The 25,358-nt window shown below is 35.7% G+C and overlaps 2 protein-coding genes and 2 pseudogenes across 2 annotated transcripts; 1 reads left to right on the top strand and 3 right to left on the bottom strand.

Moving 5' to 3' along the window:
- The first annotated feature begins 6,480 nt into the window (after positions 1-6,480).
- On the top strand, positions 6,481-8,465 carry LOC114736184 (3-ketoacyl-CoA synthase 1). Its single transcript, XM_028923954.1, has one exon. It carries the CDS (start codon positions 6,546-6,548, stop codon positions 8,160-8,162), a length of 1,617 nt encoding a protein of 538 aa, XP_028779787.1. The 5' UTR covers positions 6,481-6,545; the 3' UTR covers positions 8,163-8,465.
- A 3,571-nt stretch (positions 8,466-12,036) lies between these two features.
- On the bottom strand, positions 12,037-14,854 carry LOC114736181 (probable L-gulonolactone oxidase 6; annotated as a pseudogene).
- Positions 14,855-16,264: 1,410 nt separating this feature from the next.
- LOC114736182 (probable L-gulonolactone oxidase 6) lies at positions 16,265-20,123 on the bottom strand. The gene is made up of 4 exons (XM_028923953.1): positions 19,317-20,123; positions 17,524-17,779; positions 17,304-17,405; positions 16,265-17,167 (listed from the first exon to the last, which is right to left on the bottom strand). Exons 1-4 carry the CDS (start codon positions 19,980-19,982, stop codon positions 16,434-16,436), a joined length of 1,758 nt encoding a protein of 585 aa, XP_028779786.1. The 5' UTR covers positions 19,983-20,123; the 3' UTR covers positions 16,265-16,433.
- Positions 20,124-23,236: 3,113 nt separating this feature from the next.
- On the bottom strand, positions 23,237-24,930 carry LOC114736183 (probable L-gulonolactone oxidase 6; annotated as a pseudogene).
- Between the last annotated feature and the right edge of the window lie 428 nt (positions 24,931-25,358).

Raw genomic sequence — 25,358 nt, 5'->3', positions numbered from 1 at the left:
GAAATTAAACGAAGGTAAATTCATTTTTTATAAGATTATGAATGAGGGAACTGATAAATACAAACAGATCATGGGATATGACTTAGGATGGGTCTCCAAATTTTGAAATTTATATGCTCTATTCTATCTTAATTATTAGCAAAAACTATCCAGTTCTTTTAGGTCTCAATTGTAAGCAAAAATTGCCCAATTTAGTGCAACTGGTGGCAGCATGCCTTCAAATGTGCCCATGATTAAAATTAGAAAATATGATACTCTAGAGTTATTGCAATAAATAATTATCATTTTTATGAGAGGCATTTAATGGAAAAATCAATTTCAAACACAAGTAAGAAGAATGACTAATTTTTTTATGAATTGTGACACAATTTTTTTTGGGCTTATAATTGAGATCGAATGAATAATTTGAAGTGAGAATTTCATGAAGCTTTTTAAAATAATTTTTTAAAAGCACAAGTGATTGGATTTATTGAAAACTTGACGAAGATAATGTTAGGTCAGGTCATGGAGACAAAAATTGAAGTACTTACAATAAATAAGGTTCAGTAAAAGCTAAGTACTATGTGTCAGAGAAATGAATTCAACTCTGAAATCATGTACATTCCTGCCATTGAATATCATTCTAGGCAATTTTCTCTGAGACGGATTATCAGCTAGGTTTGGTGCTTGATTGGTACCCATAGAAACCCGTTTAGAGTAGTCATAAAAAGAGTAGTCATAAAAAAAAGTAATTTATTTTTAATTTAATTTTTAAAAATATTAGATGGATAAAGTTAGATTAGATAATATAATTTATGTTTGGATTAATTTTTATAAATAAGTCAGTTTGCAAAAATTAAAACTATTTTAGATTATTATTAAAAAAATAAGTTTAGTCGTAAAATAACCGAAAAAACATAAATTTTATTAATCACCAATCTCTAACCTCCTCTATTAAACATTGGCATATATGCTAAAAAAATCTAATCCTCATTAAAACTATCAAAACTTCTTATAAGCTTTATAAAAAATTTCTTCTATAAAATATTTCTTATAATATGAATAGGAGGGAGTAATACATATGTTCATGTGTGCTTGTGTGTAACTCTGTATATTACATTTATATATGGTAAAATATTAAAAAAATTGTTAATAAAAAAGTTATTTATCATATGATAATTTTTTAAAAAATTGTATTATTAAAAATTTTGAAAATGCACAAAATCACACATGAGGGAGAGGAGCCAAAGGGCAAATTTGGTATTAAATTTGCAATAAATGTTTCCAGGACTTTTTACCAAAACAAATGCACGAATCCATAAGTTAGGCAACCTTTTCTTGTTTTTGTTTTTTCATAGGCTTTTGACTTATAAGTTAGATGAGTTAAAAGCTTATCCAAATAAGGGACTTCAGTTATTAAGAATTACTCTGTTTTTTATAAGATTTTTTTTAAATAAATTGTGTGGTTTAAAAAAATAGTTAAAAATAGTTAAAAATAATTAATATGTAGCAAATGCAGTTGTTTCTCAAATATATCCTTATATACAAATGGATAAATGTAAGAGAGAAATAGTAAAATAAATAAAGAAAAAGAATATATTAAATATATTAAATTAGAGGTAAAATAGGTAATACTATATTAAATGCTCAGACAAATTCAAAAAGAATCTTATAAAAAGAGAAGTACCCATTCAAAAAATTAGATCTTATAATAAGAGACAAAAGGAGTAAGATCAGATCAAGTTCAAACACGTTTTAGGTCCAAAAACGCTGATCCAAACATACCCATACCCTGCTTCTTCAAGTCTTCTCTTCCGGTTTTCATTTGCAACATGAATATGAGTTTTGTGCAGATAAGGATTGAATCATGATGCTATATTCTCATCTCATCCAGATGGTTTACTTAATTTTGAAATTTTGTGATTTTTGAAGATAAAAGAGTAATATGTATTCGTAACCCCCAAAAAAAAAAAAGTGATATAAATTGAACCATCTTGGGGATGTTGAGCCTTGATATCTCAAATGGTTGGCCTAAAGTCATCTCTACATCTTTATTTCTATAGTTTATTTTTCTGGCCAATACATTTTGACTTCGATTCCACTACCATAAATAATAGTACTACTTCTAGTCTTTAATATAAGATCTTGTTTAATTTTTATTTTGATCCTAAATATAAGACCTCAATCCACTTTATCTCTCATATTTTTTTAAGATAATCCTTCTAATAATGATAGTTATAGCCAATACACTTGATTAATAAGGATATTTTAGGAAAGATAACACATATTTATTGCAAATAACTAACTTAATTTTTTTCCCTAATCTCTTCAAATTAGTCAAATAGCTCTTATAATTAGGATTGAAAGTAGTACTACCTTCCAAGTATAAAAATAAGAGTTAGCTTATAATGTAATTTATATCACAAACTAATTTTTATATTTAGGAATATTGTTTGCAGTATTGCAGACGCCACTCAGTGTCGCTTCACCATTTTATTTTTCTTGGTGATTATCCACTTTTTTCAGTTTTAAACGATTTACATTTAAAAGTTTGGGGATGGAGGAGGGAAATCGGCAGCTTTATTTTTTAAGGATAGAGTGACGTCTGTCGTCTGACATATAGATGATAGTAGGGGGTTCAAACACTCATGTGACCAAAAACTGAAAAAGAAAAAGAGTGTGCTTTTTAGTTGTTTATGTTACGCGATGCGCGTGTGTGTATATATACACTGTTTTGATTTTGTATATAGTTTTAATTTAGTCTCTTAATTTTAAAAAATATACATTTAGTCTTTTAATTTTAAAATCATTAAGATTTGATAATTTTTTTATAACAATTATGGATGGTTTGAAAATTATATTTAATATGTTAACATTTGAGAATATTTTATTAACATTTGAGATCTTAATGTCATTATCTTTTAAAAAGTTTTAGAATTAAATGACTAAAAATATACTTTTAAAAATTAAAAAATTAAATTAAAATCTTATACAAAATTAAAGGATAAAAAATACACTTTAACACACGCGCGCATGTGTGTATATATATGTGTATGTATGGGCGCGCGCTAGTGAAAGAACTCAAAATAGTAGGATATTTATCATCACCACAAAATGGGTGGCTAAGATTACCGTTGACTTTGTTCACTTAGACAGGCTTTGTATTCCCATCATCCTATTTATAAGGTAATTTCAACATATTTCATACAGATTAAAAAAAACCTTAAAATGTATTAATTTTTTAACTTTACCGATATTTAATATATACATATTTTTAAAAAGGTGACTACCTATATTATAATAAATGAAGGATAAAATAATATATTCACACTGAAAATTTAAAGAAATAACTTATAAATAGGGCTAAACAAATCTTTCCTCTCTACCTTATAAATATGACCAGAAAAGTATTATACTACGAGTATTATATATGTCCTGGGTAAACACATTATATATATGCATATATTTTGGATAAGGATGAATGAATTCTTTTAAGGTTAAAAATCAAATAATCACAAAAAAAATGAAAACAATATAATCTTCCGATCCTTAATACATGATCTAATTAACTAATTTGAGTAGATTAAGAATATTAGTTAAGTTAGCTAATGTGATATTTTTTTAAAACACCCTAATAATCTTTCTTAATTCCCTCATTTAACCTCTTATTTGACCGTTGTTGAAGGAATACTGATAGGCTTAATTTGAAAAAAATGATAAATATTTAAAATAGGTCTTATTTATAGGATTAACATTAATTCTCAAATTAATTCTTATATTAAGTAGCGGAAGAGTATATATAGTGGGAAAATTGGTGATGGATCCGAAACAATTGCTGAGATTCCCATATCCATATGAATTTCATCATGAGTTTCATCTGTCGTTAATTAATCTAGGATATCATGCATCCATAGTCAACTTCTGAGCTCACATTATTGGACAACAAGCTCTAGTTTACGTAAACACCCCCCCCCCCCCAAAAAAACACACACATATATCTATATAAAATCTGAATCTGAAATTGCATCGTGATCATATCCTCTCTTGTGTGTAATCATGACTATACCTGGAGTTTACGGGTTCTACTAGAACTATAATTTTTTATTTTAGGAGTAAGCACAGCATGCATTTCCTCTCTCTCTCATTTTCCCCCCAAACTTTATAGAACTTAATTGTAGTAATCCATAATGCGAAAAATGTGTTTAATTAAATTTTTTTGGGAAAAATGTTTAGTTACCTTAAAATGTGGTTTTTGTGTTAGAGATTAAAAAAAAAAGGGGTGGTTTTTTTGTTTGGGGAATCCGGAATCATTTAATTTGATTTAGGGGGTGTTTGGGTTTTTTGCCAAACCATGGTTTGGCAAAAAATTTGCAAACACCCTTAAAATTTTAAAAACCATGGTTTCCAGCAAAACCATGGTTTTGAGCTGGAAACCTTGGTTTCGGTTGAAGCTGCACGCCACCCGCTTCTGAGGAGCCTTCTGAGGAGTCAAAATAGTCGTTGGTAATTATTGGTCCCTTAGTAGCTTCCAACGGTGATATATATATACATATTTTATTAATATATATTATTTATTAATATATATACATATTTAATTATTTTATTAATTAATTTTGGGAAAAAACATATTTATTTATTTTATTAATATATGTACGTATTAATTTTTTTATTAATTTTTTTTATTTATTTTAAATAAAGATATATTATGAAATATATCTTATATGTAATTATCATTTATACTTATGTCCTTTTTAGTAATTTCTACATATAAAAAAGTACTTCTGACAACAACTATCCAAACACTCTCACTTTATCAGAATCACTTTTTTAGAAAAGCTATTCTTTCAAAATCTATTCTCTCCAGAATCTATTCTCCAGAAGTTATTCTCCAAACCATGGTTTGAGGTTATCCAAACACCCCCTTAGTATTTTAAAGCGGGGGATGGTGGATGAGGAAAGGGCAGCGATTAGATCATTAACTGTTCCTTTATGGCCAGCTACCAACGACTACCAGTTCCAGCCATCTTCTGGTCCCACCCTTTCTTTTTTAGTTTTTTCTCTCCCGCCCTCCATTTTTTTTTATAAAAGATTACGCCTCCCCTTTAATTTCAATCAATCAGTCATCATCAATCCATATATGTATATCAATTCATTTAAAACGTAAGGGAGATTTCTATCACAAAAATGTTTTCCTTTATTTAAAAAAAAAATACTAAAATTATAACTTTCATGAGGAATTTGTTAGAAATTATACTTTAATTTTTTTTATACCATAACCTACTGAAGTTTTTTGGTAACAATTGCAAGAAATTTACATATTATTCGTGAAATATAAACCTTTTTTTTTTTTAACCAGAAGAAGACAATATTCAAATATGCTCTTAGTGATATGATACAATGACATGAATTTTTGGCATAATCTATATGTGTAATTAAAAAAAAATTCTGAGAAGATACATTATACACGAGTCATGTGGTTTATTTCCCAAACTTCATGCAATGCCTGGAACCAGAATATCTATCTACATTCATGTATTTTTTTTTTTGGCCAACATCTACAGCGATGTATTGAATTTGAATGATTATGATACTGTTTGTAAATTATAAACTTTTTAAGAGAATAAAATATTTATAAAAGGGGAATTTTAAAAGGTCACACGTACTAAAGTTACATATAAATGTAGTTCATAAACAACAACAAGAAGCACTGGATTCAATAAATTTTGGTGACATTTTTTTGCAGTGCATTTAAGAATGAATCATCAAAGAATCGTTGGTGGTGAGCCCACTCATGAGTTGACATTTGCATTTGAAAATCTACGGCTTCTTATGTCGATGACCAGTCAAATATGGAAGCAAACAGAGATCTCATGACCTCCTTTAGTCAATAATCTCCCCTAATTTCTTTGAGATATACTAATTCCTTCCGATTCTTAATATAAAAATTAGTTTGATTTATAATTTGATTTTGTATATAATATCTTGATTTCTTTTGTCCCTGATATTTATATATTTTTTTCAAAGTAATTCTTGTAATAGTTCCATATGTTAAAGATTACATCAAATAATAGTTCTAACTAATACACATGATTATAAGGGTATTATAGGAAAGACAACACATATTTATTATAAATAACTAACTTAATAAATTTTTTTAATATACTCAATTAGTTAATTAGCTCTTAAATTAAAGATAGAAAGTTGTAGTAATTAAAACCTCAAAATAATTAATTAGTAAAAGGAACAGTAAATTCCAAATATCGTAGGCCCCTGTGTTCCAACTGTCTCCTTCAAAAAAGAAAATGATATTGTTTGGAATTTGGAGCGCGTAGCTTTCCAAAAGTGGTTGAGCTATCCACAAGTTGAGTGATGAATGGCGAAAGAAACTGCTCCCTCTCATAAGCAGCTAGCTTTCTTGCGGTTAATATCCTAAGCCCATGTGCTCCAACTGTCTCCTTCATTTCTAGTTCACCTTCTTCCTTTCATCTCCTCTCCGCCCTTCCCTTTATAACCCCCTCAATCTCCCACCCATTTCTTCCAAATTCAAAACTTCCCACTCTCTCGAGATGGCTGCCCATAATGCTAATAGCATTGACATGGATCGAGAGAGACTCACGGCGGAGATGAACTTCAAGGACTCCTCCTCTGCCGTCATCAGAATCCACCGACGCCTCCCGGATTTCTTGCAGTCTGTCAAGCTCAAGTACGTCAAGTTAGGGCTAGGCTATGGCTATTCATGCAACGCCGCAACCCTCGTCATGTTCGCTGTCCTCGTGCCTTGGTTCATCTCCTTGCTGGTTCAGTTCACTGGTCTCACGCTCGACCGGTTGTCCCAACTCTGGTCTCACCAGACTGTTCATCTCAACAGTAACGATTCTGTCACCCAGCTTGCCGGTTCCGCCGCCTTGCTTGTCTTCATCAGCCTCTACTGGGCGAGCAGGTCGAGACCCGTCTACCTCGTCGACTTTGCTTGTTACAAACCGGAAGACGAACGGAAAATCTCAGTTGACTCGTTCCTCAAAATGACGGAGGAAACTGGTGGGTTTGAGGACGAAACCTTTCAGTTCCAAAAGAGAATCGCGATTCGGTCTGGTTTAGGAGATGAAACGTACTTGCCCAGAGGGATTATGTCTAAACCACCGAACCTGAACATGAAAGAGGCTCGTCATGAGGCAGAGAAAGTCATGTTTGGAGCTCTGGATGCTCTTTTCGAAAAAACAGGAGTTAGACCCAGAGATATTGACATTCTCATAGTGAATTGCAGCTTGTTCAACCCAACCCCATCTCTCTCCGCCATGATCATCAACCACTACAAACTCAGAACCAACATAAAAAGTTTCAATCTTGGAGGAATGGGTTGCAGTGCAGGCTTAATCTCCATCGATTTAGCCAAAGACCTTTTAAAAGCAAACCCCAATTCCTATGCCATTGTCGTCAGCACCGAGAACATAACCCTCAATTGGTACTTCGGAAACGACCGCTCTATGCTTCTCTGCAACTGCATTTTCCGAATGGGCGCCGCCGCCATGCTCTTATCCAACAAATCTTCCGACAGGGGCCGATCGAAATACCAATTAGTCCACACGGTTCGAACCCACAAAGGAGCGGACGACAAAAACTACCGCTGCGTTTACCAGCGAGAAGACGAGAAAGGAACGGTGGGCGTTTCATTGGCCAGAGAGCTGATGGCAGTCGCCGGAGACGCTTTGAAGACGAACATAACAACGTTGGGGCCGATGGTTCTTCCGTTTTCGGAGCAACTCATGTTCTTCTTGTCGTTGGTTAGGAAGAAGGTGTTGAAGAATTCCAAGGTGAAACCTTACATTCCAGATTTCAAGAAGGCTTTCGAGCATTTTTGTATTCACGCAGGAGGGAGGGCGGTGCTGGACGAGCTGCAGAAGAACTTGGAACTCAGTGAGTGGCACTTGGAGCCGTCGAGGATGACGCTTCACAGGTTCGGTAACACATCTAGCAGTTCGCTGTGGTACGAGCTGGCGTATACGGAGGCCAAAGGCAGGGTCGGGAAGGGGGATCGGGTATGGCAGATAGCATTCGGGTCGGGTTTTAAGTGTAACAGTGCTGTGTGGAAGGCGATGAGGAGGATTCCGGTCGGTGACTGGCGGGGGAATCCCTGGGAGGACTCGGTTCACAGATATCCTGTTAAGGTCCCGACCAAGGCCTGAATGCTCCACGTGGAACGCTATTATTGGATGACAAAGCTCACGCCAGTTTCAGTGTTTCCTTTATTTATTTTTATTAGACAACCAGGCTGGTTAAAAATCCAAATCAAATACATAAAAAAAATTATTATTTTTTAACATCTGTGTTCTCGTAAAATGTCACCTTCGGTAAAGGTGTGATGGGATGTAGGTGATAAGTAAGTGTTGAAACCTTTCTTATCCAATGTAACAGAAAATGTCAATTGGAACAATTAGAGTTCATATTTTACGTTGATAAAATTGACTGACAGATCAATTTGTTTCTTCTTTCCCATGTTACAAATTTAGTATTCCATTGTGAACGGTGTTTTAATGGCATTTCATTTGAACGAATACATGTCGGACAACGAGGGATGTGATAATGCTAAAGGGATTGCAGAAAGGAGCCTAATATTCCCGGTCAGAAGCATCGATAATTCATATTTATGGTATATTTGAAATTTGATTATAACTCCTTTTATTTTTTTCCGGTAAACATAAATAAATTGATATATTTTAATATCACATTACTTCCAGTTTTAATTATAAGATTTCACTTATAGATTACGGATGAGATGTTTTAAATAAGGTCCAAGGTAGTAATAATATGATGGTTTCACGTTACATAGCCGTTCATTATCCTAGTTTCACAAAAGCAAAATAAGTAGTTCTTGCATGTTTCATTGTTCAATTCTCGCATTGGCTTTTATTTAAGTTTCTAACTATTTTCAGTTTTTTCATCACCACATATGGTCATATCAGATCAAGGAAAGCGCGATTCAATGTTCATGTCTTAGCGTATAACTTCTTCAGTCTTGAAATCGTATATCACACACACAAACACACATTTTAATTATGACATCATCATTATCCATTAAATACTTCTCTGACTTGTGTTATAAGATAAATCAACCATGACGTGTTTCTATCGAGAAAGTAACGGTCCATCCACCTAATAAAATATGCTTTGTGTCGTCTCATTGATTGTCCGGATTCTCATCACTTGTGGTAAAACAAACTTATTATAGTGAGCTTTCCTTCTTTCACATTAACTGTAGTGTTACTTTCTGAAGAAATAATTGCGTGTTTCAATTGTCATTTTCTCTAACCTCTACGTCCACCGTCAACACGTTCGTCCCATAGAAGCTATACGGCAAAGATGTTCGCTACTTGTTTGACCTCCAATGACAGATTGAATACGACACAGCTATCTATCTTCCCAATCACTTCCATTGACAGATCATGCTTCTATTGCAACCTCGGAGAAGATTTGTGTACAGTTCAGAAAGATTGAGGTTCATTCTTTCGGCTCCTAGATTGTTGGTTTATAAAATCTTACTTTCTTTTGTCTCAGAGCAACCATAACATTCGCTCCTCTGTTGTCTCTGTTCTTGCAATATATCAAACAAACAGAGTGTTCTTACCTTGAAGCTAAACTGTTGGCAACTTCTTTTTCTACTGATTTGTCAGGAAAATGAAGCCAAGGCAGACAATAAGGCTTTGATTGGATCAGCTGACTCATCTAAAAAAAGAAAAACCAGCATTAACCACTGTTGTTGATCCTACCTACGTTTCCATGATTTCTACTTCCTTCTATTTTGGTGTGGGTGGAAGTAGGTACAGAGGGGATTTTGATTATATATGAAAGCTATTCCATTTCTCAAGTTACTAAACTACCACTGACAAACGCTACTGGGTGGGGCAAGAAACATCACTTCTCTTGGCCTCCAGCCATTAGTGGGGCTGGTTCTTGGTTCACTTGCTCTTGTCGCCATGCCATTGATGTGGAAGAAGATTCAAATGAAGGCCGGTGTTGTAGACACAACTTCATCAGATTTTTTTTTTTCTTTTTATAGAACTGAGGCTTTGCAAGAACAACATCCAACACACTGACGAGCCTGTCTCGGAGTAAACATAACGCTATGTGATAAACAGCTTCAATTGATACTTACACAAGACAAGGATATAGAAAAACAAAACACAGATTTACGTAAAGAGAAGGCCAGCCTATATCATTTAGAACCGCTACCATCTACATTTTTCTGTATCTTTTACAGCCTTCACTGCACTAGACCTCTCTCTCCGCATAATAAATGAAAAAAAAAAAAAAAAACATGTTTCCCTCCTCTTTTGCCAGGGGCCATGACCATTTTGGTTACTTCCCCATGCCGAGTTCATAGTTGTTCAATGGTAGCACCCTCAGGTATGATGGTGAACATCTTAGCTTAGCACCACATTATTTGATGTTCAAAAAAATTTTTCCTCATGATTTGGTTGTCATTAGTGAATCTAACTAACATCAAACACCCAAACGACTCCCGACATTACGTGGCAGCACGAATCAAAGAACAAAATGTTGTGTTATGGTACTTATTGTAACAGGTCTGACAACAATTAGTTTGCAAAAATACTGGAAGAATTAGAGAAGCTAGGAACTTTATTTTCTTTGCCTTTTAAATTATGAGAACCTAGACAAATGACAATTAATGAAACTTCTAGCGTACATGAAAATTTCACATCCCACACCTGTCATGCTGATGAAAGAAATCAATAGGGAGGTAGTAGTAACTAAACACCAGAAGATCCTTGACGCAATGTTGCTCTCTGAAATTCATTACAGAAAAGGAAAAATACCATTTTCAAACAGCATCATAGATACCTTGAACTCCTTGTTATGTAACTCTTGAATGGCATTTTGTGCAACTTCTTTTGTTATAGATGCCACAAAAGCATAGCCTTTGCCTCCTCCAGCGTCCCTATCTTTCATTAATCTCACCTACAAGGTAATAGAATATACTCAAATCCTTATTATAATCCATGATATCCTAAGCTCCCACCTAAAGAATATGACTTACTGGCTCACACGTCTCCCATTAATCATTGTTATTGGCATTCCAAGGAAGGACGAGGAGTTCATAATGTATATTCCTCTCATCTTCATCAATGGGAGATGGCTTTTCTTGTTCTCTATATATTCAATCACATTGCCGATTCTATGAGCTTCAAGCATTTGGTCGTTTCTGCTAGGCCCCCCTACTTGAGAGTCTTCATCTTCAATCTCTTCTGCATCTTCATCACCACCTCCACCCACACATCATCTCTGTTATTCAACATCATCATCCATCTCATCCATGTAATTTTCCCCCATCAAGGTCCACATTTCATCAATTTCAGCACTTTCTGACATGAACCGTCTCCGAAACTGGGCTTTGTTATTAATAACTGTGGGTTCACACAACAATCAAGAATACTGTATGGAGCCCTTAGGTGTCTACAAGGTCGATACACTGCACCAATTAAAGATTTTATCACTCATGAACTTCCGAAGTTCACGAATTAAAGATTTGCATGTTTCATTAATTAACCTTAGCTTATAAGCCATAACGATAACCAGTGCTATCAATTTAATTCTCTCCCTCCCTCCCCCCCCCTCTCTCTATATATATATTTATATATCAAAGCCATATCGAAAACGTCTCGATAACACAGCGTAATTAGCTTGATTTAAAGACCAGCAGAAGCATGAAGCACATATCATAATGCAGTGAAAAAGCAAGGCGCCAAAAACGGATAATTAAAGCGGATGTGCATTAAATCCATCCCATCCCAACCACGAATTATATACTCCTTAATCCTTCTCCTCAGATCAAGAAATTAAAAGTGAAGTGACTTTGTCTCTTTTTATAAAGAAAAAGATCTAAATTATTTTTCGTACCTTGTGATGGTAATTATGGGGGAAAAGAAAATGGCATTGACAATAATAAATTACAACAATCATACTCCTTTTATTGAATTAATAATGCCATAAATGCAGGAGTACTGTTTGTGCCACGGCCCATTGATTCAAAGCATCCTACCATCAAAGCTCTTCCTTCAAATCAGCCTTATCGTCAAAAGCACAGACTCTCGCTTCCTTATAAACCTTACCAGGCTTACAGTAATACTTCTTGCTTGGTGCACAGTGACGATCTTCAGAGCATATGCACAAACCTTCAAGAGCACACCCATCTTTCAATATTGTCACACCTTCTTTCAACCCTAAAACTTGATCTGTCCACTCGCTAGAGAAAATTCCTTGTGGGTCATACTTGCTTTTCACGCTCAGGAACTTCTCTGCATTTGGGTACTTCTTGATCACTTCAATGAATGCTAAGTTCCTGTTCTTTCCCCAGTGGGGCAACCCTCCGTATTTGAACAATCCTATTTGCTCAATCTCCTCATAAATGTCCTCAAAAAGCCTCGGAGACAGTGGGTCTTTGCTTCTGAAGTAAGTGATGTCAAAATCGATAGCATCTTCTGCTTTACCCAAGTAAGCACTCAAAGCTTTGACATAACGCATTAGGATTCCTCCGTTGACCTCTAATCCGCATAATGCTTGTGGCTTTAATTCAACTATCTTCTGTACATCTCTAATGAAGCTTGGAATGTTAGACAAGGTGATACTGAAGGCTGTTTGGTGGAAGAGCTGATGTGCGAGTGTAGAATCCCAAGGGCATGCGGTGATCTTTCCATCTTCTAAGTTTCCTAGGCATGTCCCAGATGATTGCATGTGATTGTTCTGCCCAATCACGGGGTATCCAGTAAAGAGTTTACCTATTTCAGTAGAAAGAAACCAAAAGGGTAATGATTTTTAGTGTTGTTTATTTAAGTAACTACGGACGAAGAAGCTAGTGTTAAAAGGTATTTGATGAAATGTGTCAGTGAGGATAGAATGGCTACCATTGTTAGTCAAGCCATAAGCAGAGTTCTTTAGAATTCCCGTGAAAAACTTGGCAACATCGCATTTGCTATTCGCGTCTCTTGTTGATTCTTGAAGTTCCTCTGTTACACACATTCTGCTTAGCTTATAAATTATTCTCTGGAAAGACTACATAAAGAGTGGCGAATTCATGTAATTTATATCAATTTTAAACATTAAAGTTGTCATTGTTTATTCATATGGAAAGATAAAAAAAATTATGAATGATAAAATCTCGAGATGATGATACCAGTGACAAACTATATGTTGCTGGGCCAAGGTTTATTGCGAATTAAAAGAAACTTGTGTCTGGGAGAATGTCCCGTCAATTTGAAGTTGGACTTGACTCAAAGTTTAAATTATTTGTCCTTTGTAAAAGAATGCCACCAAATGATTTACCACAAACAAATGGTTAGATTTAAATGTTAAAGCCCATTGAGTTTGGGGTAGCTGTCTATAGTCGTCTTTAATTACAACAAAAGAAAATTAGGTATCTTCGGATCAGTTATTTCCAGTTGGCTAGTTTTAATTAACCTGTGGCTCTGACAGCAGCCAATTCAGCAGCAGGAGTGGGTCGAAATGGGATGAAATCAAAGAGACCATTCCCGGGCAGTTACATGGAAACTCCATCATCAACTCTGTACAGTGCCTTCCTCTGAGATGGATACCATGTTATATCTCCGAACTCGTGCTCTTTGCCAAAACGAGCCATTTCCTCTCCCAAATCTGAATCGTTCTTTGTCACGTACGTAAGAGCTCGTTTAAACATAGGTGCTAGCTGTATGGTTACCTGCAATATATACAAAAAGTATAAACGAAGAGAAGCAGGGTCAATGCCGCAAATTCAAGATGAGAAGGTGTCTTGCAAAATTTGCAAGAGGTATTGCTTTATTTACAAGAGATTTGGCTTACTTTACAACTATTCTTCCGTAATTTATAAGAGGTCTTGCACAAAATTTAAAACACTTGGATTCCCAAAAAAGATTACAAAGAGGTCCTGTGTAATTTATTTAGATTTTACAACATCCTTTCTTCTTCTTTTTTTCCCGCTAAAAATGTTTACTCGACTTACTCATCTGTTGATATATATATATATATATATATATATATATAGTAAAAGAACGTTTTCCTATTACTAAGTAAAGTCAACTTTCTGTATTACATGTTACTGCGTATTTTTCACTACGAAACAATTATGCAAGTTCATCAAAAATATTTAAATAGATAAATGAACTTTCCCGGAGGTGAAATCCAATTACGTTCGAAGACATACCTGAGAAACAATCCCAAGAACCCCAAGGGAAACCTTAGCTGCATCGAGTTCTTCATCAGACTCAGATAGGCTCCTCACTTTTGCATACCCTTCTTCCGCCGTCGCCGGTGTCGCAATCCTCAACGACACCACATACCCATGAACGGCACTTCCCTTTTTCCACAGCGAGCTGCCATGAGCCCCCGTCGCCATCAATCCCCCCACCGTTATTCCCCACCAGTACGGTGTATACGGTAAAGCCAGCTCATTCTTCGCTGCCTCACTGATCAAGTCTCTCAGAAGCACACCACTCTCCACCGTCATCCTTTTGCCCTTCACATCAGTGTTCACTATACGGTTGAGCTTGTTGGTGCTTATTAAGATCCCGTCTTGGCCTCCAGGGCAAGCGAGCTTGGGGACGCTGTGGGAGTACCTGGTGGCTGCTTTCACTTTTGTGTTGAACTTTGATGCCGAAGCCACCACGGAAACAAGCTCTTGCTCGGAGGTTGGGTACAGTACTTGGGATGCTCGGCAAGTGCTCTGGTCAGGGAAGGCACCGTAGGCGTTAGTGATGGTGCAGTCTGAGTTGCCGGAGGTGCATTTGATGGGATCATCGGGAGGAGAAGAAAAAGCCCCATGAATGAAAACTAAGAACAAGATGACGACAACGAATTTAAGCATTTGCATGGTTTCATTAATTAGGTTTTCATAATGCATACATATGATATAGCGGCTGAGCTGCGCACAGAAATTATGTGTGCATGCAGGATTATTCACTAGAAACTAATAATTCCCTCTGTCCAAAATTTACTACATTTTTCAGCCGAAATTAGATTTGGTCCAATCCGCCTGTAAATTTTTCTTTGATCCTAAATTCTATCTGAATAATTTAATGGAATCAGGCGAGACGACCAATTTTACTCCTAGACTACGTAGAAAGGTTGAAAAAGTATTGGGGGTTAAAATATAGATAGAAAATAGACAAGAAATTTGAACTTAGTAATGATGAATTACTAATTTACCAACAATTATTTGATAAAACAGTAACCTAGAATTTTAATTTAAAATTAACAGAGTTAATGTACTAAACTACCGGTTAAATTATGATAATTTAAACGCTGTTGTTGCGTTTGGATAAGCATCGCTTTTGTTCTAATTTAATTCCGTATACGTTTTCTTGAATATTATTACTCTGTCTAAAATCCCGGGATACCTTTCTTCCTTGGTCCTATCTCTCAGATCGCAGAAATCTCATTTCAAAGTTCTTTTTTTTTTTTGGGTCAGAATCATTTCAAAGTTCAAACAACCAAACAACGACTTTTAATATGACAGTTATATTGGGCCCTCACATGTGTTGGGTCCGGACGATGGTGTTGGGCCATGTGGGGCCCTGACAGTTAAACTGATGGCCACATAGTCGAGAGATGCAGCATGGAAAGTTTAGGGAGGACGTACCAACAGGGATTGGTCCAAGTGGTAAACAATTTGGTACCGTTTAAATGATGTCTCGAGTTCAAGCCTCAACATATGTAGAAATCTCCGTTGGGAGACTCACCCACCATAGCCAGATACACGACGCAGATCGGATCCAAATGTAATTAGAACAAAGCTCCGGTGAACTGGGTGGGCAAAAAAAAAAAAGTTTAGGGAGGACATCATCGTTTTCAAAGGTCTTTACTCTTTAGCCAAATTTGTTTGTTCTCTGCTTCCTACAGAGGTTAACACTTAACAACTAACAATAAAACTCTGGTACAAAAAAACATTTAACAATAAAACTAGTATAAATTGTCCTTTTTACCTAAAAAACATAAAAGTACAGCTTGGGCTCCATTGTCTTGTTTGCTGAAAGATGTTCTGCAGAGGACTCCGGCTGCTAGAATTTGCACAGGGAAACGTAGTTCATGAAATCACACCAAAGTAAGGGGGGAATAGAAAGAGCCACTTCTATTTTTGAGTGAATTTATAAACATCAGTGCATTCACATTTTTTGGCAAGAAACAGTCCAAATTATCTTTTTACTTACCTAGGGATGATTGTAATTATTTGAGAGAGAGAGAGAGAGAGAGAACGATAAAATAGCATTGGCGACGCACCTCAAAAAAAATTAGAAAATCATACTTCCTTTATTAAATAAATATCTAATATCGACGTAAAAGAAATAGTATTTCTGCAACTATTTCTGCAACAAATTAAAAGAGAAACGCACACAAGATGTTATTAATACACAATGGAAAGCCCCTTTGATTCGGATTAAAGCATCCTCCCATCAAAGCTCGTCCTTCAAATTAGCCTCATTGTCAAAAGCACAGACCCTAGCTTCCTTGTAAACCTTACCAGGCCTACAATAATACTTCTTGCTTGGTGCACAATGACGGTCTTCTGAGCAAATACACAAACCTTCAAGAGCACATCCATCTTTTAACGTTGTCACACTTTCTTTCAATCCTAGAACCTGATCTGTCCACTCACTAGAGAAAATCCCTTGTGGATCATACTTGTTTTTCACACTCAAGAACTTCTGTGCATTTGGGTACTTCTTGATTACTTCAATGAACGCTAAGTTCCTGTTCTTTCCCCAGTGGGGCAACCCCCCATATTTGAACAACCCCATTTGCTCAATCTCCTCATAAATATCCTCAAACAGCCTCGGAGACAATGGGTCCTTGCTTCTGAAGTAAGTGATGTCGAAATCAACTGCATCTTCTGTTTTCCCCAGGTAAGCACTCGAAGCTTTGACATAACGCATAAGGATTCCATTGTTGAGCTCTAATCCACACAATGCTTGTGGCTCCAATTCAACTAGCTTCTGCACATCTTTAATGAAGCCCGGAATGTTAGACAAGGAGATAGTGAAGGCTGTTTGGTGGAAGAATTGGAGTCCAAGTCGAGAATCCCAAGGGCATATGGTGATTTTTCCGTCTTCTAAACTGTCTAGGCATGTCCCAGATGACTGCATGCGATTGTTCGGTCCAACCACGGGGTACCCGGTAAAGAAAATACCTGTATATTTTACAAAAACAAACCAAGAGGCATTGAGTTTTAATGTGGTTTGTTTAAAGTAAAAACTATGAACGAATGAATTAAGTGTTGATGAAAGGCGTTCGTTGAAATATGCAAATGAAAGAAGAATGAGTACCGTTGTTAGTCAAGCCATAAGCAGCGGTCTTCAGCGTTCCAGTCACCAACTTGGCACCAATGCATTTGCCATTAGCGTCCCTTGTTTTTTCTTGAAGCTCCTCTGTTACACAAAGATTCAAGTCCTACTTAGCTTAGTTTCTCGGAAGACTGCTTTAAGGCTAGTGAATTTATGCAGTTTATATCAATTTATATAATGCCAGTAATTAAGCTAAACTAACCAGTGCCTCTGGTAGCAGCTAAGGTAGCAGTGAGAGTGGGACGAAATGGGATGAAATCATAGAGACCATTTCCAGAGTGTTTGTTCGAAACTCGATCGTCAACTCTGTACAGTGCCTTCTTCTGTGATGGGAACCAGCCCACGTCACCGAACTCGTGTTCTTTGCCAAAATTAACCAATTCTTCTGCCAAGTCTGAATCGTCCTTTTCCACATACGTAAGAGCTCGTTTGAACATGGGTTCTAGCTGGAGGGTCACCTGCAGAGATTCACCAGTATTTACAAATATTTTATCATAAGATGATCTGCGTTCACGTGCGTGGAAAACGAATAAACCAAGCAGGGCCAAATGTCACTACTTTAAGATAAGAACAGGGCACAAGTTGTGTTTTATGTATTGTTTCCCTATCTGCCAAATTAGTGGGTCCCGGCGCTCCAGCTGAATTTTCGTCTTTTCAAGTTCATTCAAAGACGTATCTGGTTGATTTTTTTAATTTAATTTTTTAGACAAAAATCAGTGGAAACTCTTATAAATTTTATTCACCTGGAAGGACTTGAATTTGAGTACGATACTTTCTGTGTACGAATTCCAGTATAATATCAATATTTGATTATTTTCTATGTTCCTTCCGTTGTATAAAAAATCAATATTTTCTATGTATAAAAATATATCAAATCCTGCTGAGTAATAAAATTTTTAATCGTTAACTTTTTAAATGGAAGAAATTTTGCCTCCCAAAAGAAAAAAGCCATTCCCGTGCAACATGGCGCAGGATCAGTTAAAATTGCATGAAGCAGTTGATGATTATCCAGTCATTTTGAAACTTCGTAATCCAAGACAAAAAAAAAAAAAACTGGGAACATATATAGTTTTATCAATATCTATTCCCCGCAAATTTACTTTGAGATTTTTCTTTTCAGATTACCCATAATATTCCTCCGGTTTTAAATATAAGATTTTTTTTGTAGTGTAAATTATACTATAAAAGAGGTCTTATATTTAAGATCAGAGGAGTATCATATTCTTTCTTGCTTTAAAAACGCAATTCGACTTTTCTTGACATTTGATATATATTATGAAAAACACTTCTATGCCAGTTAAATTATTTTAATAAGGTCAACTTTCTGTTAGTTGCATTTGTTTTTTTTTTTTAATATGACAATCAAGTTGACGTAAATAGAATTATAGATCTCTAACAAAAGTCTACCGTTTGATTTAAAAGCGTTTAAACGCTTTCTTCGAAACATAGAATCTGAGACAGTTTCAACGATAATAATGGCAATGAGAAGAGTTTTTAAGATACATAGAATATCAAGTGGCAGTTTATTTGGGAAAGGGGTAAGGAATGCTCTTTTCTTTTCTCCTTTTTTTTTCATGCAAGGAAAGGAATGCTCCTTGCCTAACACGAAAAACAAATATTTCAAATGAACTTTCATCGTTATTTATTAATTATTTCTCTGTAAAATATATCCTCATTAGTTTTCTATTCAAGACACCAAGGATTTTTTAGTTCATTAAATGATTGTTTTCTTTTGTTTTGATAAATACCAAATGATGTATAAAAGATTTGATTGGTCAAACATAATGAATCGGAGTTGTTAGGGGGGCAAAAAAAGGACAACTGGGATAGCTAATTCCTGCTGGTTTTGAATACATTAACGAAATTAAATAAGTTAATTAATTATAATAGTTATTATTTTTCAAGTAAAAAGAACTAGTTTTTATATTAGAAATGTGAAGTAATCAAATATTGAAAAAAAAAAATCTCGCAAAGGAACCGAATTCGAAGCCATACCTGAGAAACAACCCCAAGAACGCCAAGGGAGACTTTGGCCGCATCAAGTTCTTCATCCGACTCGGTTAGGCTCCTCACCTTCGCATACCCTTCTTCAGCCGCCGCCGGCGTCACAATCCTCATGGACACCACATATTCATGAATCGCACTTCCTTTTTTCCACAGCGAGCTGCCGTGAGCCCCCGTCGCCAACAATCCTCCCATCGTTATTCCCCACCAGTACGGAGTGTACGGCAACGTCAGCCCATTCTTCGCCGCTTCACTGATCACTTCTCTTAGAAGCACGCCACTCTCTACCGTCATTCTTCTGCTTTCCGCATCCACCTTCACTACACGGTTGAGCTTGTTGGTGCTTATTATGATCCCGTCTTGGCCTCCAGGACAAGCAAGCTTGGGGATGCTATGGGAATATCTGGTGGCTGCTTTCACTTTTGTGTTGGATTTCGATGCCGAAGCCACCATGGAAGTAAGCTCTTGCTCGGTGGTTGGGTACATTACTTGGGATGCTCGGCAAGTGCTCCGGTCAGGAAAGACGCCATAGGAGTTTGTGACGGTGCAGTCTTTGTTGCCGGAAGTGCATTGGACGGGGTCATCTGGAGGAGAAGAAAGAACCCCATTCACGAAAACTATGAGGAAGATTATGAGAGTGGATTTGAGTATTTTCATGGTTGAAGCTTGGCCTACTTTTGGGTAAAAACTCTATCCCGTATTGTAATGCGCCCTGCGATGTGTCTGCTTATATATAGAGAGAGAGATTTCAGATCGAGATGGGATTTTTCGCACACGAGAGAAATGAGAGGGTGGTGAAATTGGACTTCAAACATTTGACTAGTTTGGCCTGATCGTTATAGCTAAATCACGCATCATAAATCTTAATGACACACGACAATACTTATATAATATTTTAACTCTCGTGGCCTTAATATCGCTAAGATCGATCGCACTTAACAATGAAGATTAGTGCATGTTTAATTACTGTTAGCCATCCATAAGCTACAACCAGTGTGAATTTAATATTACGCATGTGTGTGCGCGGAAGATATGAAGTATCGAAGCCAGCGCGATCGGACGACGCACGTCGATTAGCAGAGTTTTATTGGTCTTATTAAGCGAGAGCAGAGCATAAAGGAACATATATTTATATAGAAGAACAAGTCTAATAAAGCAGATGGAAAAGGAAAATCCATCCCAACCACCAATATTGTATATTGTTTTCTCTTCAAGATCAAGAAATTTACAGTGAAGTATTTTAATTCAAAAGGGTTTTTATTAGGTCTTATGATGAAATTATTATGTAAATAACATCTCTCTCTCTCTCTCTCTCTCACACACACACACACACACACACAAGCGCAAGGAATAAAGTTGTTTTCAAGAAGTCAGTACAAGGGTTAATTGGAGTTTTTTCTCTTGTCTGGGTCCAAAATTTGCACCAACTTTTAGCCGAAGTTGGTAAATTTAATTTGCTCCAATCCTCCAGTAATCCACCCTTCCCTACAGCGAATCCGATCTGACTTGTCGAATCACACCAGACCAATTTGATTGATGACTACGTTGAAAGATCGGAAAAGTATGATTTAATAGTAAAGGGTGAAAAAATAGATAGCAATTACTAGTTGAACCTATCGAAGAATCTTGATATAACAACTATTGGCATCCTTATTTTCAACTAGCAGCCTCGTCACATGATTAAGAGTGCATAATATTAAATTAATAAATTACTCGTCCACCGGCGACGGCAAGTACCCCCCCCTCTTTTTCCCCCAGCGACCACCAGCAAGTCACTCTTTAAACCGACATAGATGAACTTTACTTATGTCATTTCTATATAAAACATTGTAGTGAAGCAGAGTATTTATGTCGGTCACTATTTCAATTGATGCATCGATCATAGCATAATTATGTCATTTTTTGGGTAAATGATGAGGCTTATAGCCCAAAGAAAGCATAATCATGTGACATTTTGTCCCTCAAAGAATCTATTAGTAATTAAACTCCTGAACTGAGCTGATCTAGATGACGGGATCTCCCCCGTAGCATCAAATCCAGAAAAAGCATTATTGCTTTCTCTCTGCCCTTGGGTGAGAACGTGCAAAAACAAATATATTTAATCGAAGTGATCAGAGTAATCCTCATCGTGCTCTGGTGTTCCATTATTATTCAAAATATTTTAATTTAAATAGTCGTGTTTTCCATTGGCGTCTAGGCTAAGCATTGCTTTTTATTCTAATTTTTACCCTCTGATCTTTCAGATTGCATCACTCTTCAGAAATCTCGTACGACTTATTATTAAGAATACAATTTAGCACTAATTCTATTTTCTTATTCAAAATAAATTTCCAACAAATAAAAAAGACACGAGCAGGCAACAAGGAACTTTTAATGGTCAACTACATATTCAGCCGCCCCCGGCCGCCGGCTATTACATTATATCACTACGAAAACGTTTCTTTTCTCCCTTTTTTGGGGAAAATAACGGTTCAACTTGACAATTTGAATGCAGTTTTAATTTTGCACGATTTCACTTTTATATTTCACCAGATATACATGAGAATATTCTGAGAAGTCATCAATACTCGTACGAAAACTTTTTCTGCACGAATTATTGCTCAACTTGGCAATTTGGGCACATTTTCTTTTTATTTTGTATGGTTTCGCTTTTATATTTCATCAGATATGCATAAGAACATTCTGACAAGTCATCTATAGTAAGTATTAATCTGGCTCCTATATGTGCATACATCCCATTCAATTAACTATTGACTTGATTTAATGGCCATATATTGATTATCATCACTCAAATACTTTTTAGCACAGGATCATAATTCATAGTGCTTATTTACGGTAGTCAGTTAATTAATAGTGTATATTAAGCTTAATGCCATAATAAATAATCTCACACTGTTAAATCAAATAGACGGGTGAAATTGAGTGTCAAAAAGAGAGTATGGAGAGGATGCTAAATATCTTTCTATTTCCAGTTCTTCCACACAAGTTAGATGACTGGATCAAATCAACAAATTCCCTAGAGAACTAAGTCTAAGAATGTAACTTAGATGACTGGATCAAATCAACAAATTCCGTAGAGAACTAAGTCTAAGAATGTACATTAACAATCAAAATTTTCAAATCGTTCATAATTATCAACATTAACCATAAAAACAAAATTAGCTACTTGCATGCACGTTGCTTTTGATTTGTTATTTCTTTCTAAAAAAACAAAATCAGCTTTAGATTTTGTTATTTACCCTGCATAATACATTTAGTTATTAATTTTTAGGACTTCCATAAGGGATGAGCTTTACCATTTTCATTACAATTCGTTTCAAATTTTTAAGATATTTAAGTTTAGAACGTCTTTTATTGTATATAATTAATGTACTCAGTATGTAATTGGATAAAACAAGATCGACTTGAAGGAATTTGATATCTTTAAGCTGCGCTGTATTCGATAAGACCATATTTGATATGGATGAAAATAGTTTAAAAAAAAAAAGAAGGAAGAATCCCTTAACTTGATATGCCAGCTAGTACACATAATTTTGGTTATGAAAAGACTGGTTATTATATAATGCAACGGAGATTAAACATGCCTTCTTCTCTTGGACAAGAAAACCAACATAATGCCAATTTTTCCCTAATTCATGAAACTTTTGACTATTTTGTCCCTTTTTTTCTTTCCAAAAATTGGTTTTATTGTGTGTTGTGTGTGTGTTTGAGATTCATCTCACTTGAAAAATGTCACCCTTCTGCTTAATTTATATTGAAATTATGTGATCTTGACTCAACTTGGTATTTTCATGAGGAGTATTTTATGTTTAATTATGTGATAAATCACATTGCAATTTTGCCATTGATGGAATACCTTTTCTGAAATATCAATAAAATGGGCTTTTTGTGTCAAAAAAAAAACTTGAAATTAAGCATGATTAATTATTCTTAAATTTGTTACACTACGAATTACCCAGGATATCATACATACTTCTATTAAATTAAAATCACACAACAGAAATGAATTGTGTTTGATCTGCAACAGGGCAGCACCATCTCAAATTTGAAATATCACTGTAAAGGAGTCTTATATATATGATTTGAACTCGAAGCATCCCTTTATTAAAGCTTTTCCTTCAAATATCCGTCTCAGCTTTCGAAAGCACAAACCCTAGCTTCTTTATAAACCTTCCCAGGCCTACAGAAATACTTCTTGCTAGGTGAGCAGTGACGATCTTCTGAGCAAATACACAAACCTTCAAGAGCACACCCATCTTTTAGTATCGTCACAGCTCCTTTTAACCCTAGAATCTGATCGATCCACTCATTAGAGAAAATTCCTTGTGGATCATACTTACTTTTCACACTTAAAAACTTATCTGCATTTGGATACTTATTGATCACTTGACTGAATGCTAAATTCCTGTTCTTTCCCCAGTGAGGTAACCCTCCATATTTGAACAATCCTATCTGTTCAATCTCCTCAACAATGTCCTCGAACAGCCTAGGAGTCAATGGGTCTTTGCTTCTGTAGTAGGTGATATCGAAATCCACAACATCTTCTGTTTTTCCCAAGTAAGCACTTGAAGCTTTGACGTAACGCATGAGGATGCCATCGTTCAGCTCTAATACACACAGTGCTTGTGGCTGCAATCCAACTAGCTTCTTCACATCTTCGATGAAGCTTGTAATGTTAGATAAGGAGATGCTGAAGGCTGTCTGGTGAATGAATGAACTGAAGTTAGCCTGGAATCCCAAGGGCATATGGTGAGCAATGCGTCGTTGTTACTTTCCAGGCACGTCCCCGATGACTGCATGCGATTGTTCTGTCCAATCACGGGGTATCCAGTAAAAAGTATACCTATTTATGAATAAAGAGAAACAAACAAGCTGTAATATGCTTATAGTAATGTTGTTTAAATCAATTCTGGGCGAAGGAAAAAAGTGTTCATAAGTTATTTGTCAAAAATGCAGAAGCGGCGGAAAATGAGAGAAAAAACGAATACCGTTGTTAGTCAAACCATAAGCAGATGTCTTCAGCGTCCCAGTGACCAACTGTGCACTGATGCATTTTCCATTAGCGTCCCCTGTTGCTTCTTGAAGTTCCTCTGTTACAGAAAATTCAACTTCTCCTTAGTTTGTTTCTTTGAAAAAAGGGCACATCTATGTGTTCTACATATAATTTTGAATGCCGAAGTTGTGATTGTTTGCCAGTTTGGTAAATGTAAAAATAACCATAAAAATGAAAGAATCCCGAGGATTTAGATGATGATTACGGTTAAAAAAATCTCTAAATGAGAAAGATAACCCTCATTAATTCAAATATTAGGATCATTAATATAAGTTGGTCCTAAAGTTGGGTATCTTTCAGTTTTTCTTCTATCAGCTAAATGTGTAAGGAAATGGAGAGGGGACACGATTAACCTGTGGCTCTGTTGGCAGCTAATACAGCAGAGAGAGTGGAACGAAATGGGATGAAATCATAGAGACCATTTCCAGACTGATCCATGGAAACTCGTTCGTCAACTCTGTAACGCGCCATCTTCTGAGATGGATACCACGTCACATCACCAAACTCGTGCTCTTTCCCAAACCTAATCAATCCTCTCCAAGTCTGAATCATCCTCCGTCACGTACGTAATTGCTCGCTTAAACATGGGTTCTAATTGTAGGGTTACCTGCACTTTAAAAGCACATTACGTAAAGTCAAAGCTTCTCTGGTTTTAATTTTTGATGTTCGAGGGGCCCAAAGCCCTTTTCGTTTTCTTATTTTTTTGGTAAAACTAAAATAGATGCACAGGAAGAAACATTATAGGTGAGCACAGGTATTATAGTACCATTTAATTTTAAATGATGTGTAAGAGAGGTTATTCATATTTTTCAATTAAACATGTATTGAACTTGATCCATCAATCAATATATTACATCAAACCAGAAGCGACTGAACGTAGGCTATTCTTTTATTGTTCAATTCCTACTTATCGGTTGTAATAATGTTCAATTTATTATATTATAAAAAACATTGGTACCGATTGAAAGACAATATATTTT

Source organism: Neltuma alba, unplaced genomic scaffold (genome assembly GCF_004799145.2).
Source record: "Neltuma alba isolate B1F8T4 unplaced genomic scaffold, ASM479914v2 tig00013317_pilon, whole genome shotgun sequence".
Lineage (NCBI taxonomy): Eukaryota > Viridiplantae > Streptophyta > Magnoliopsida > Fabales > Fabaceae > Neltuma > Neltuma alba.
The sequence above is the reverse complement of the archived record's forward strand: the minus strand, read 5'-3'. Positions and strand labels throughout refer to the sequence as shown.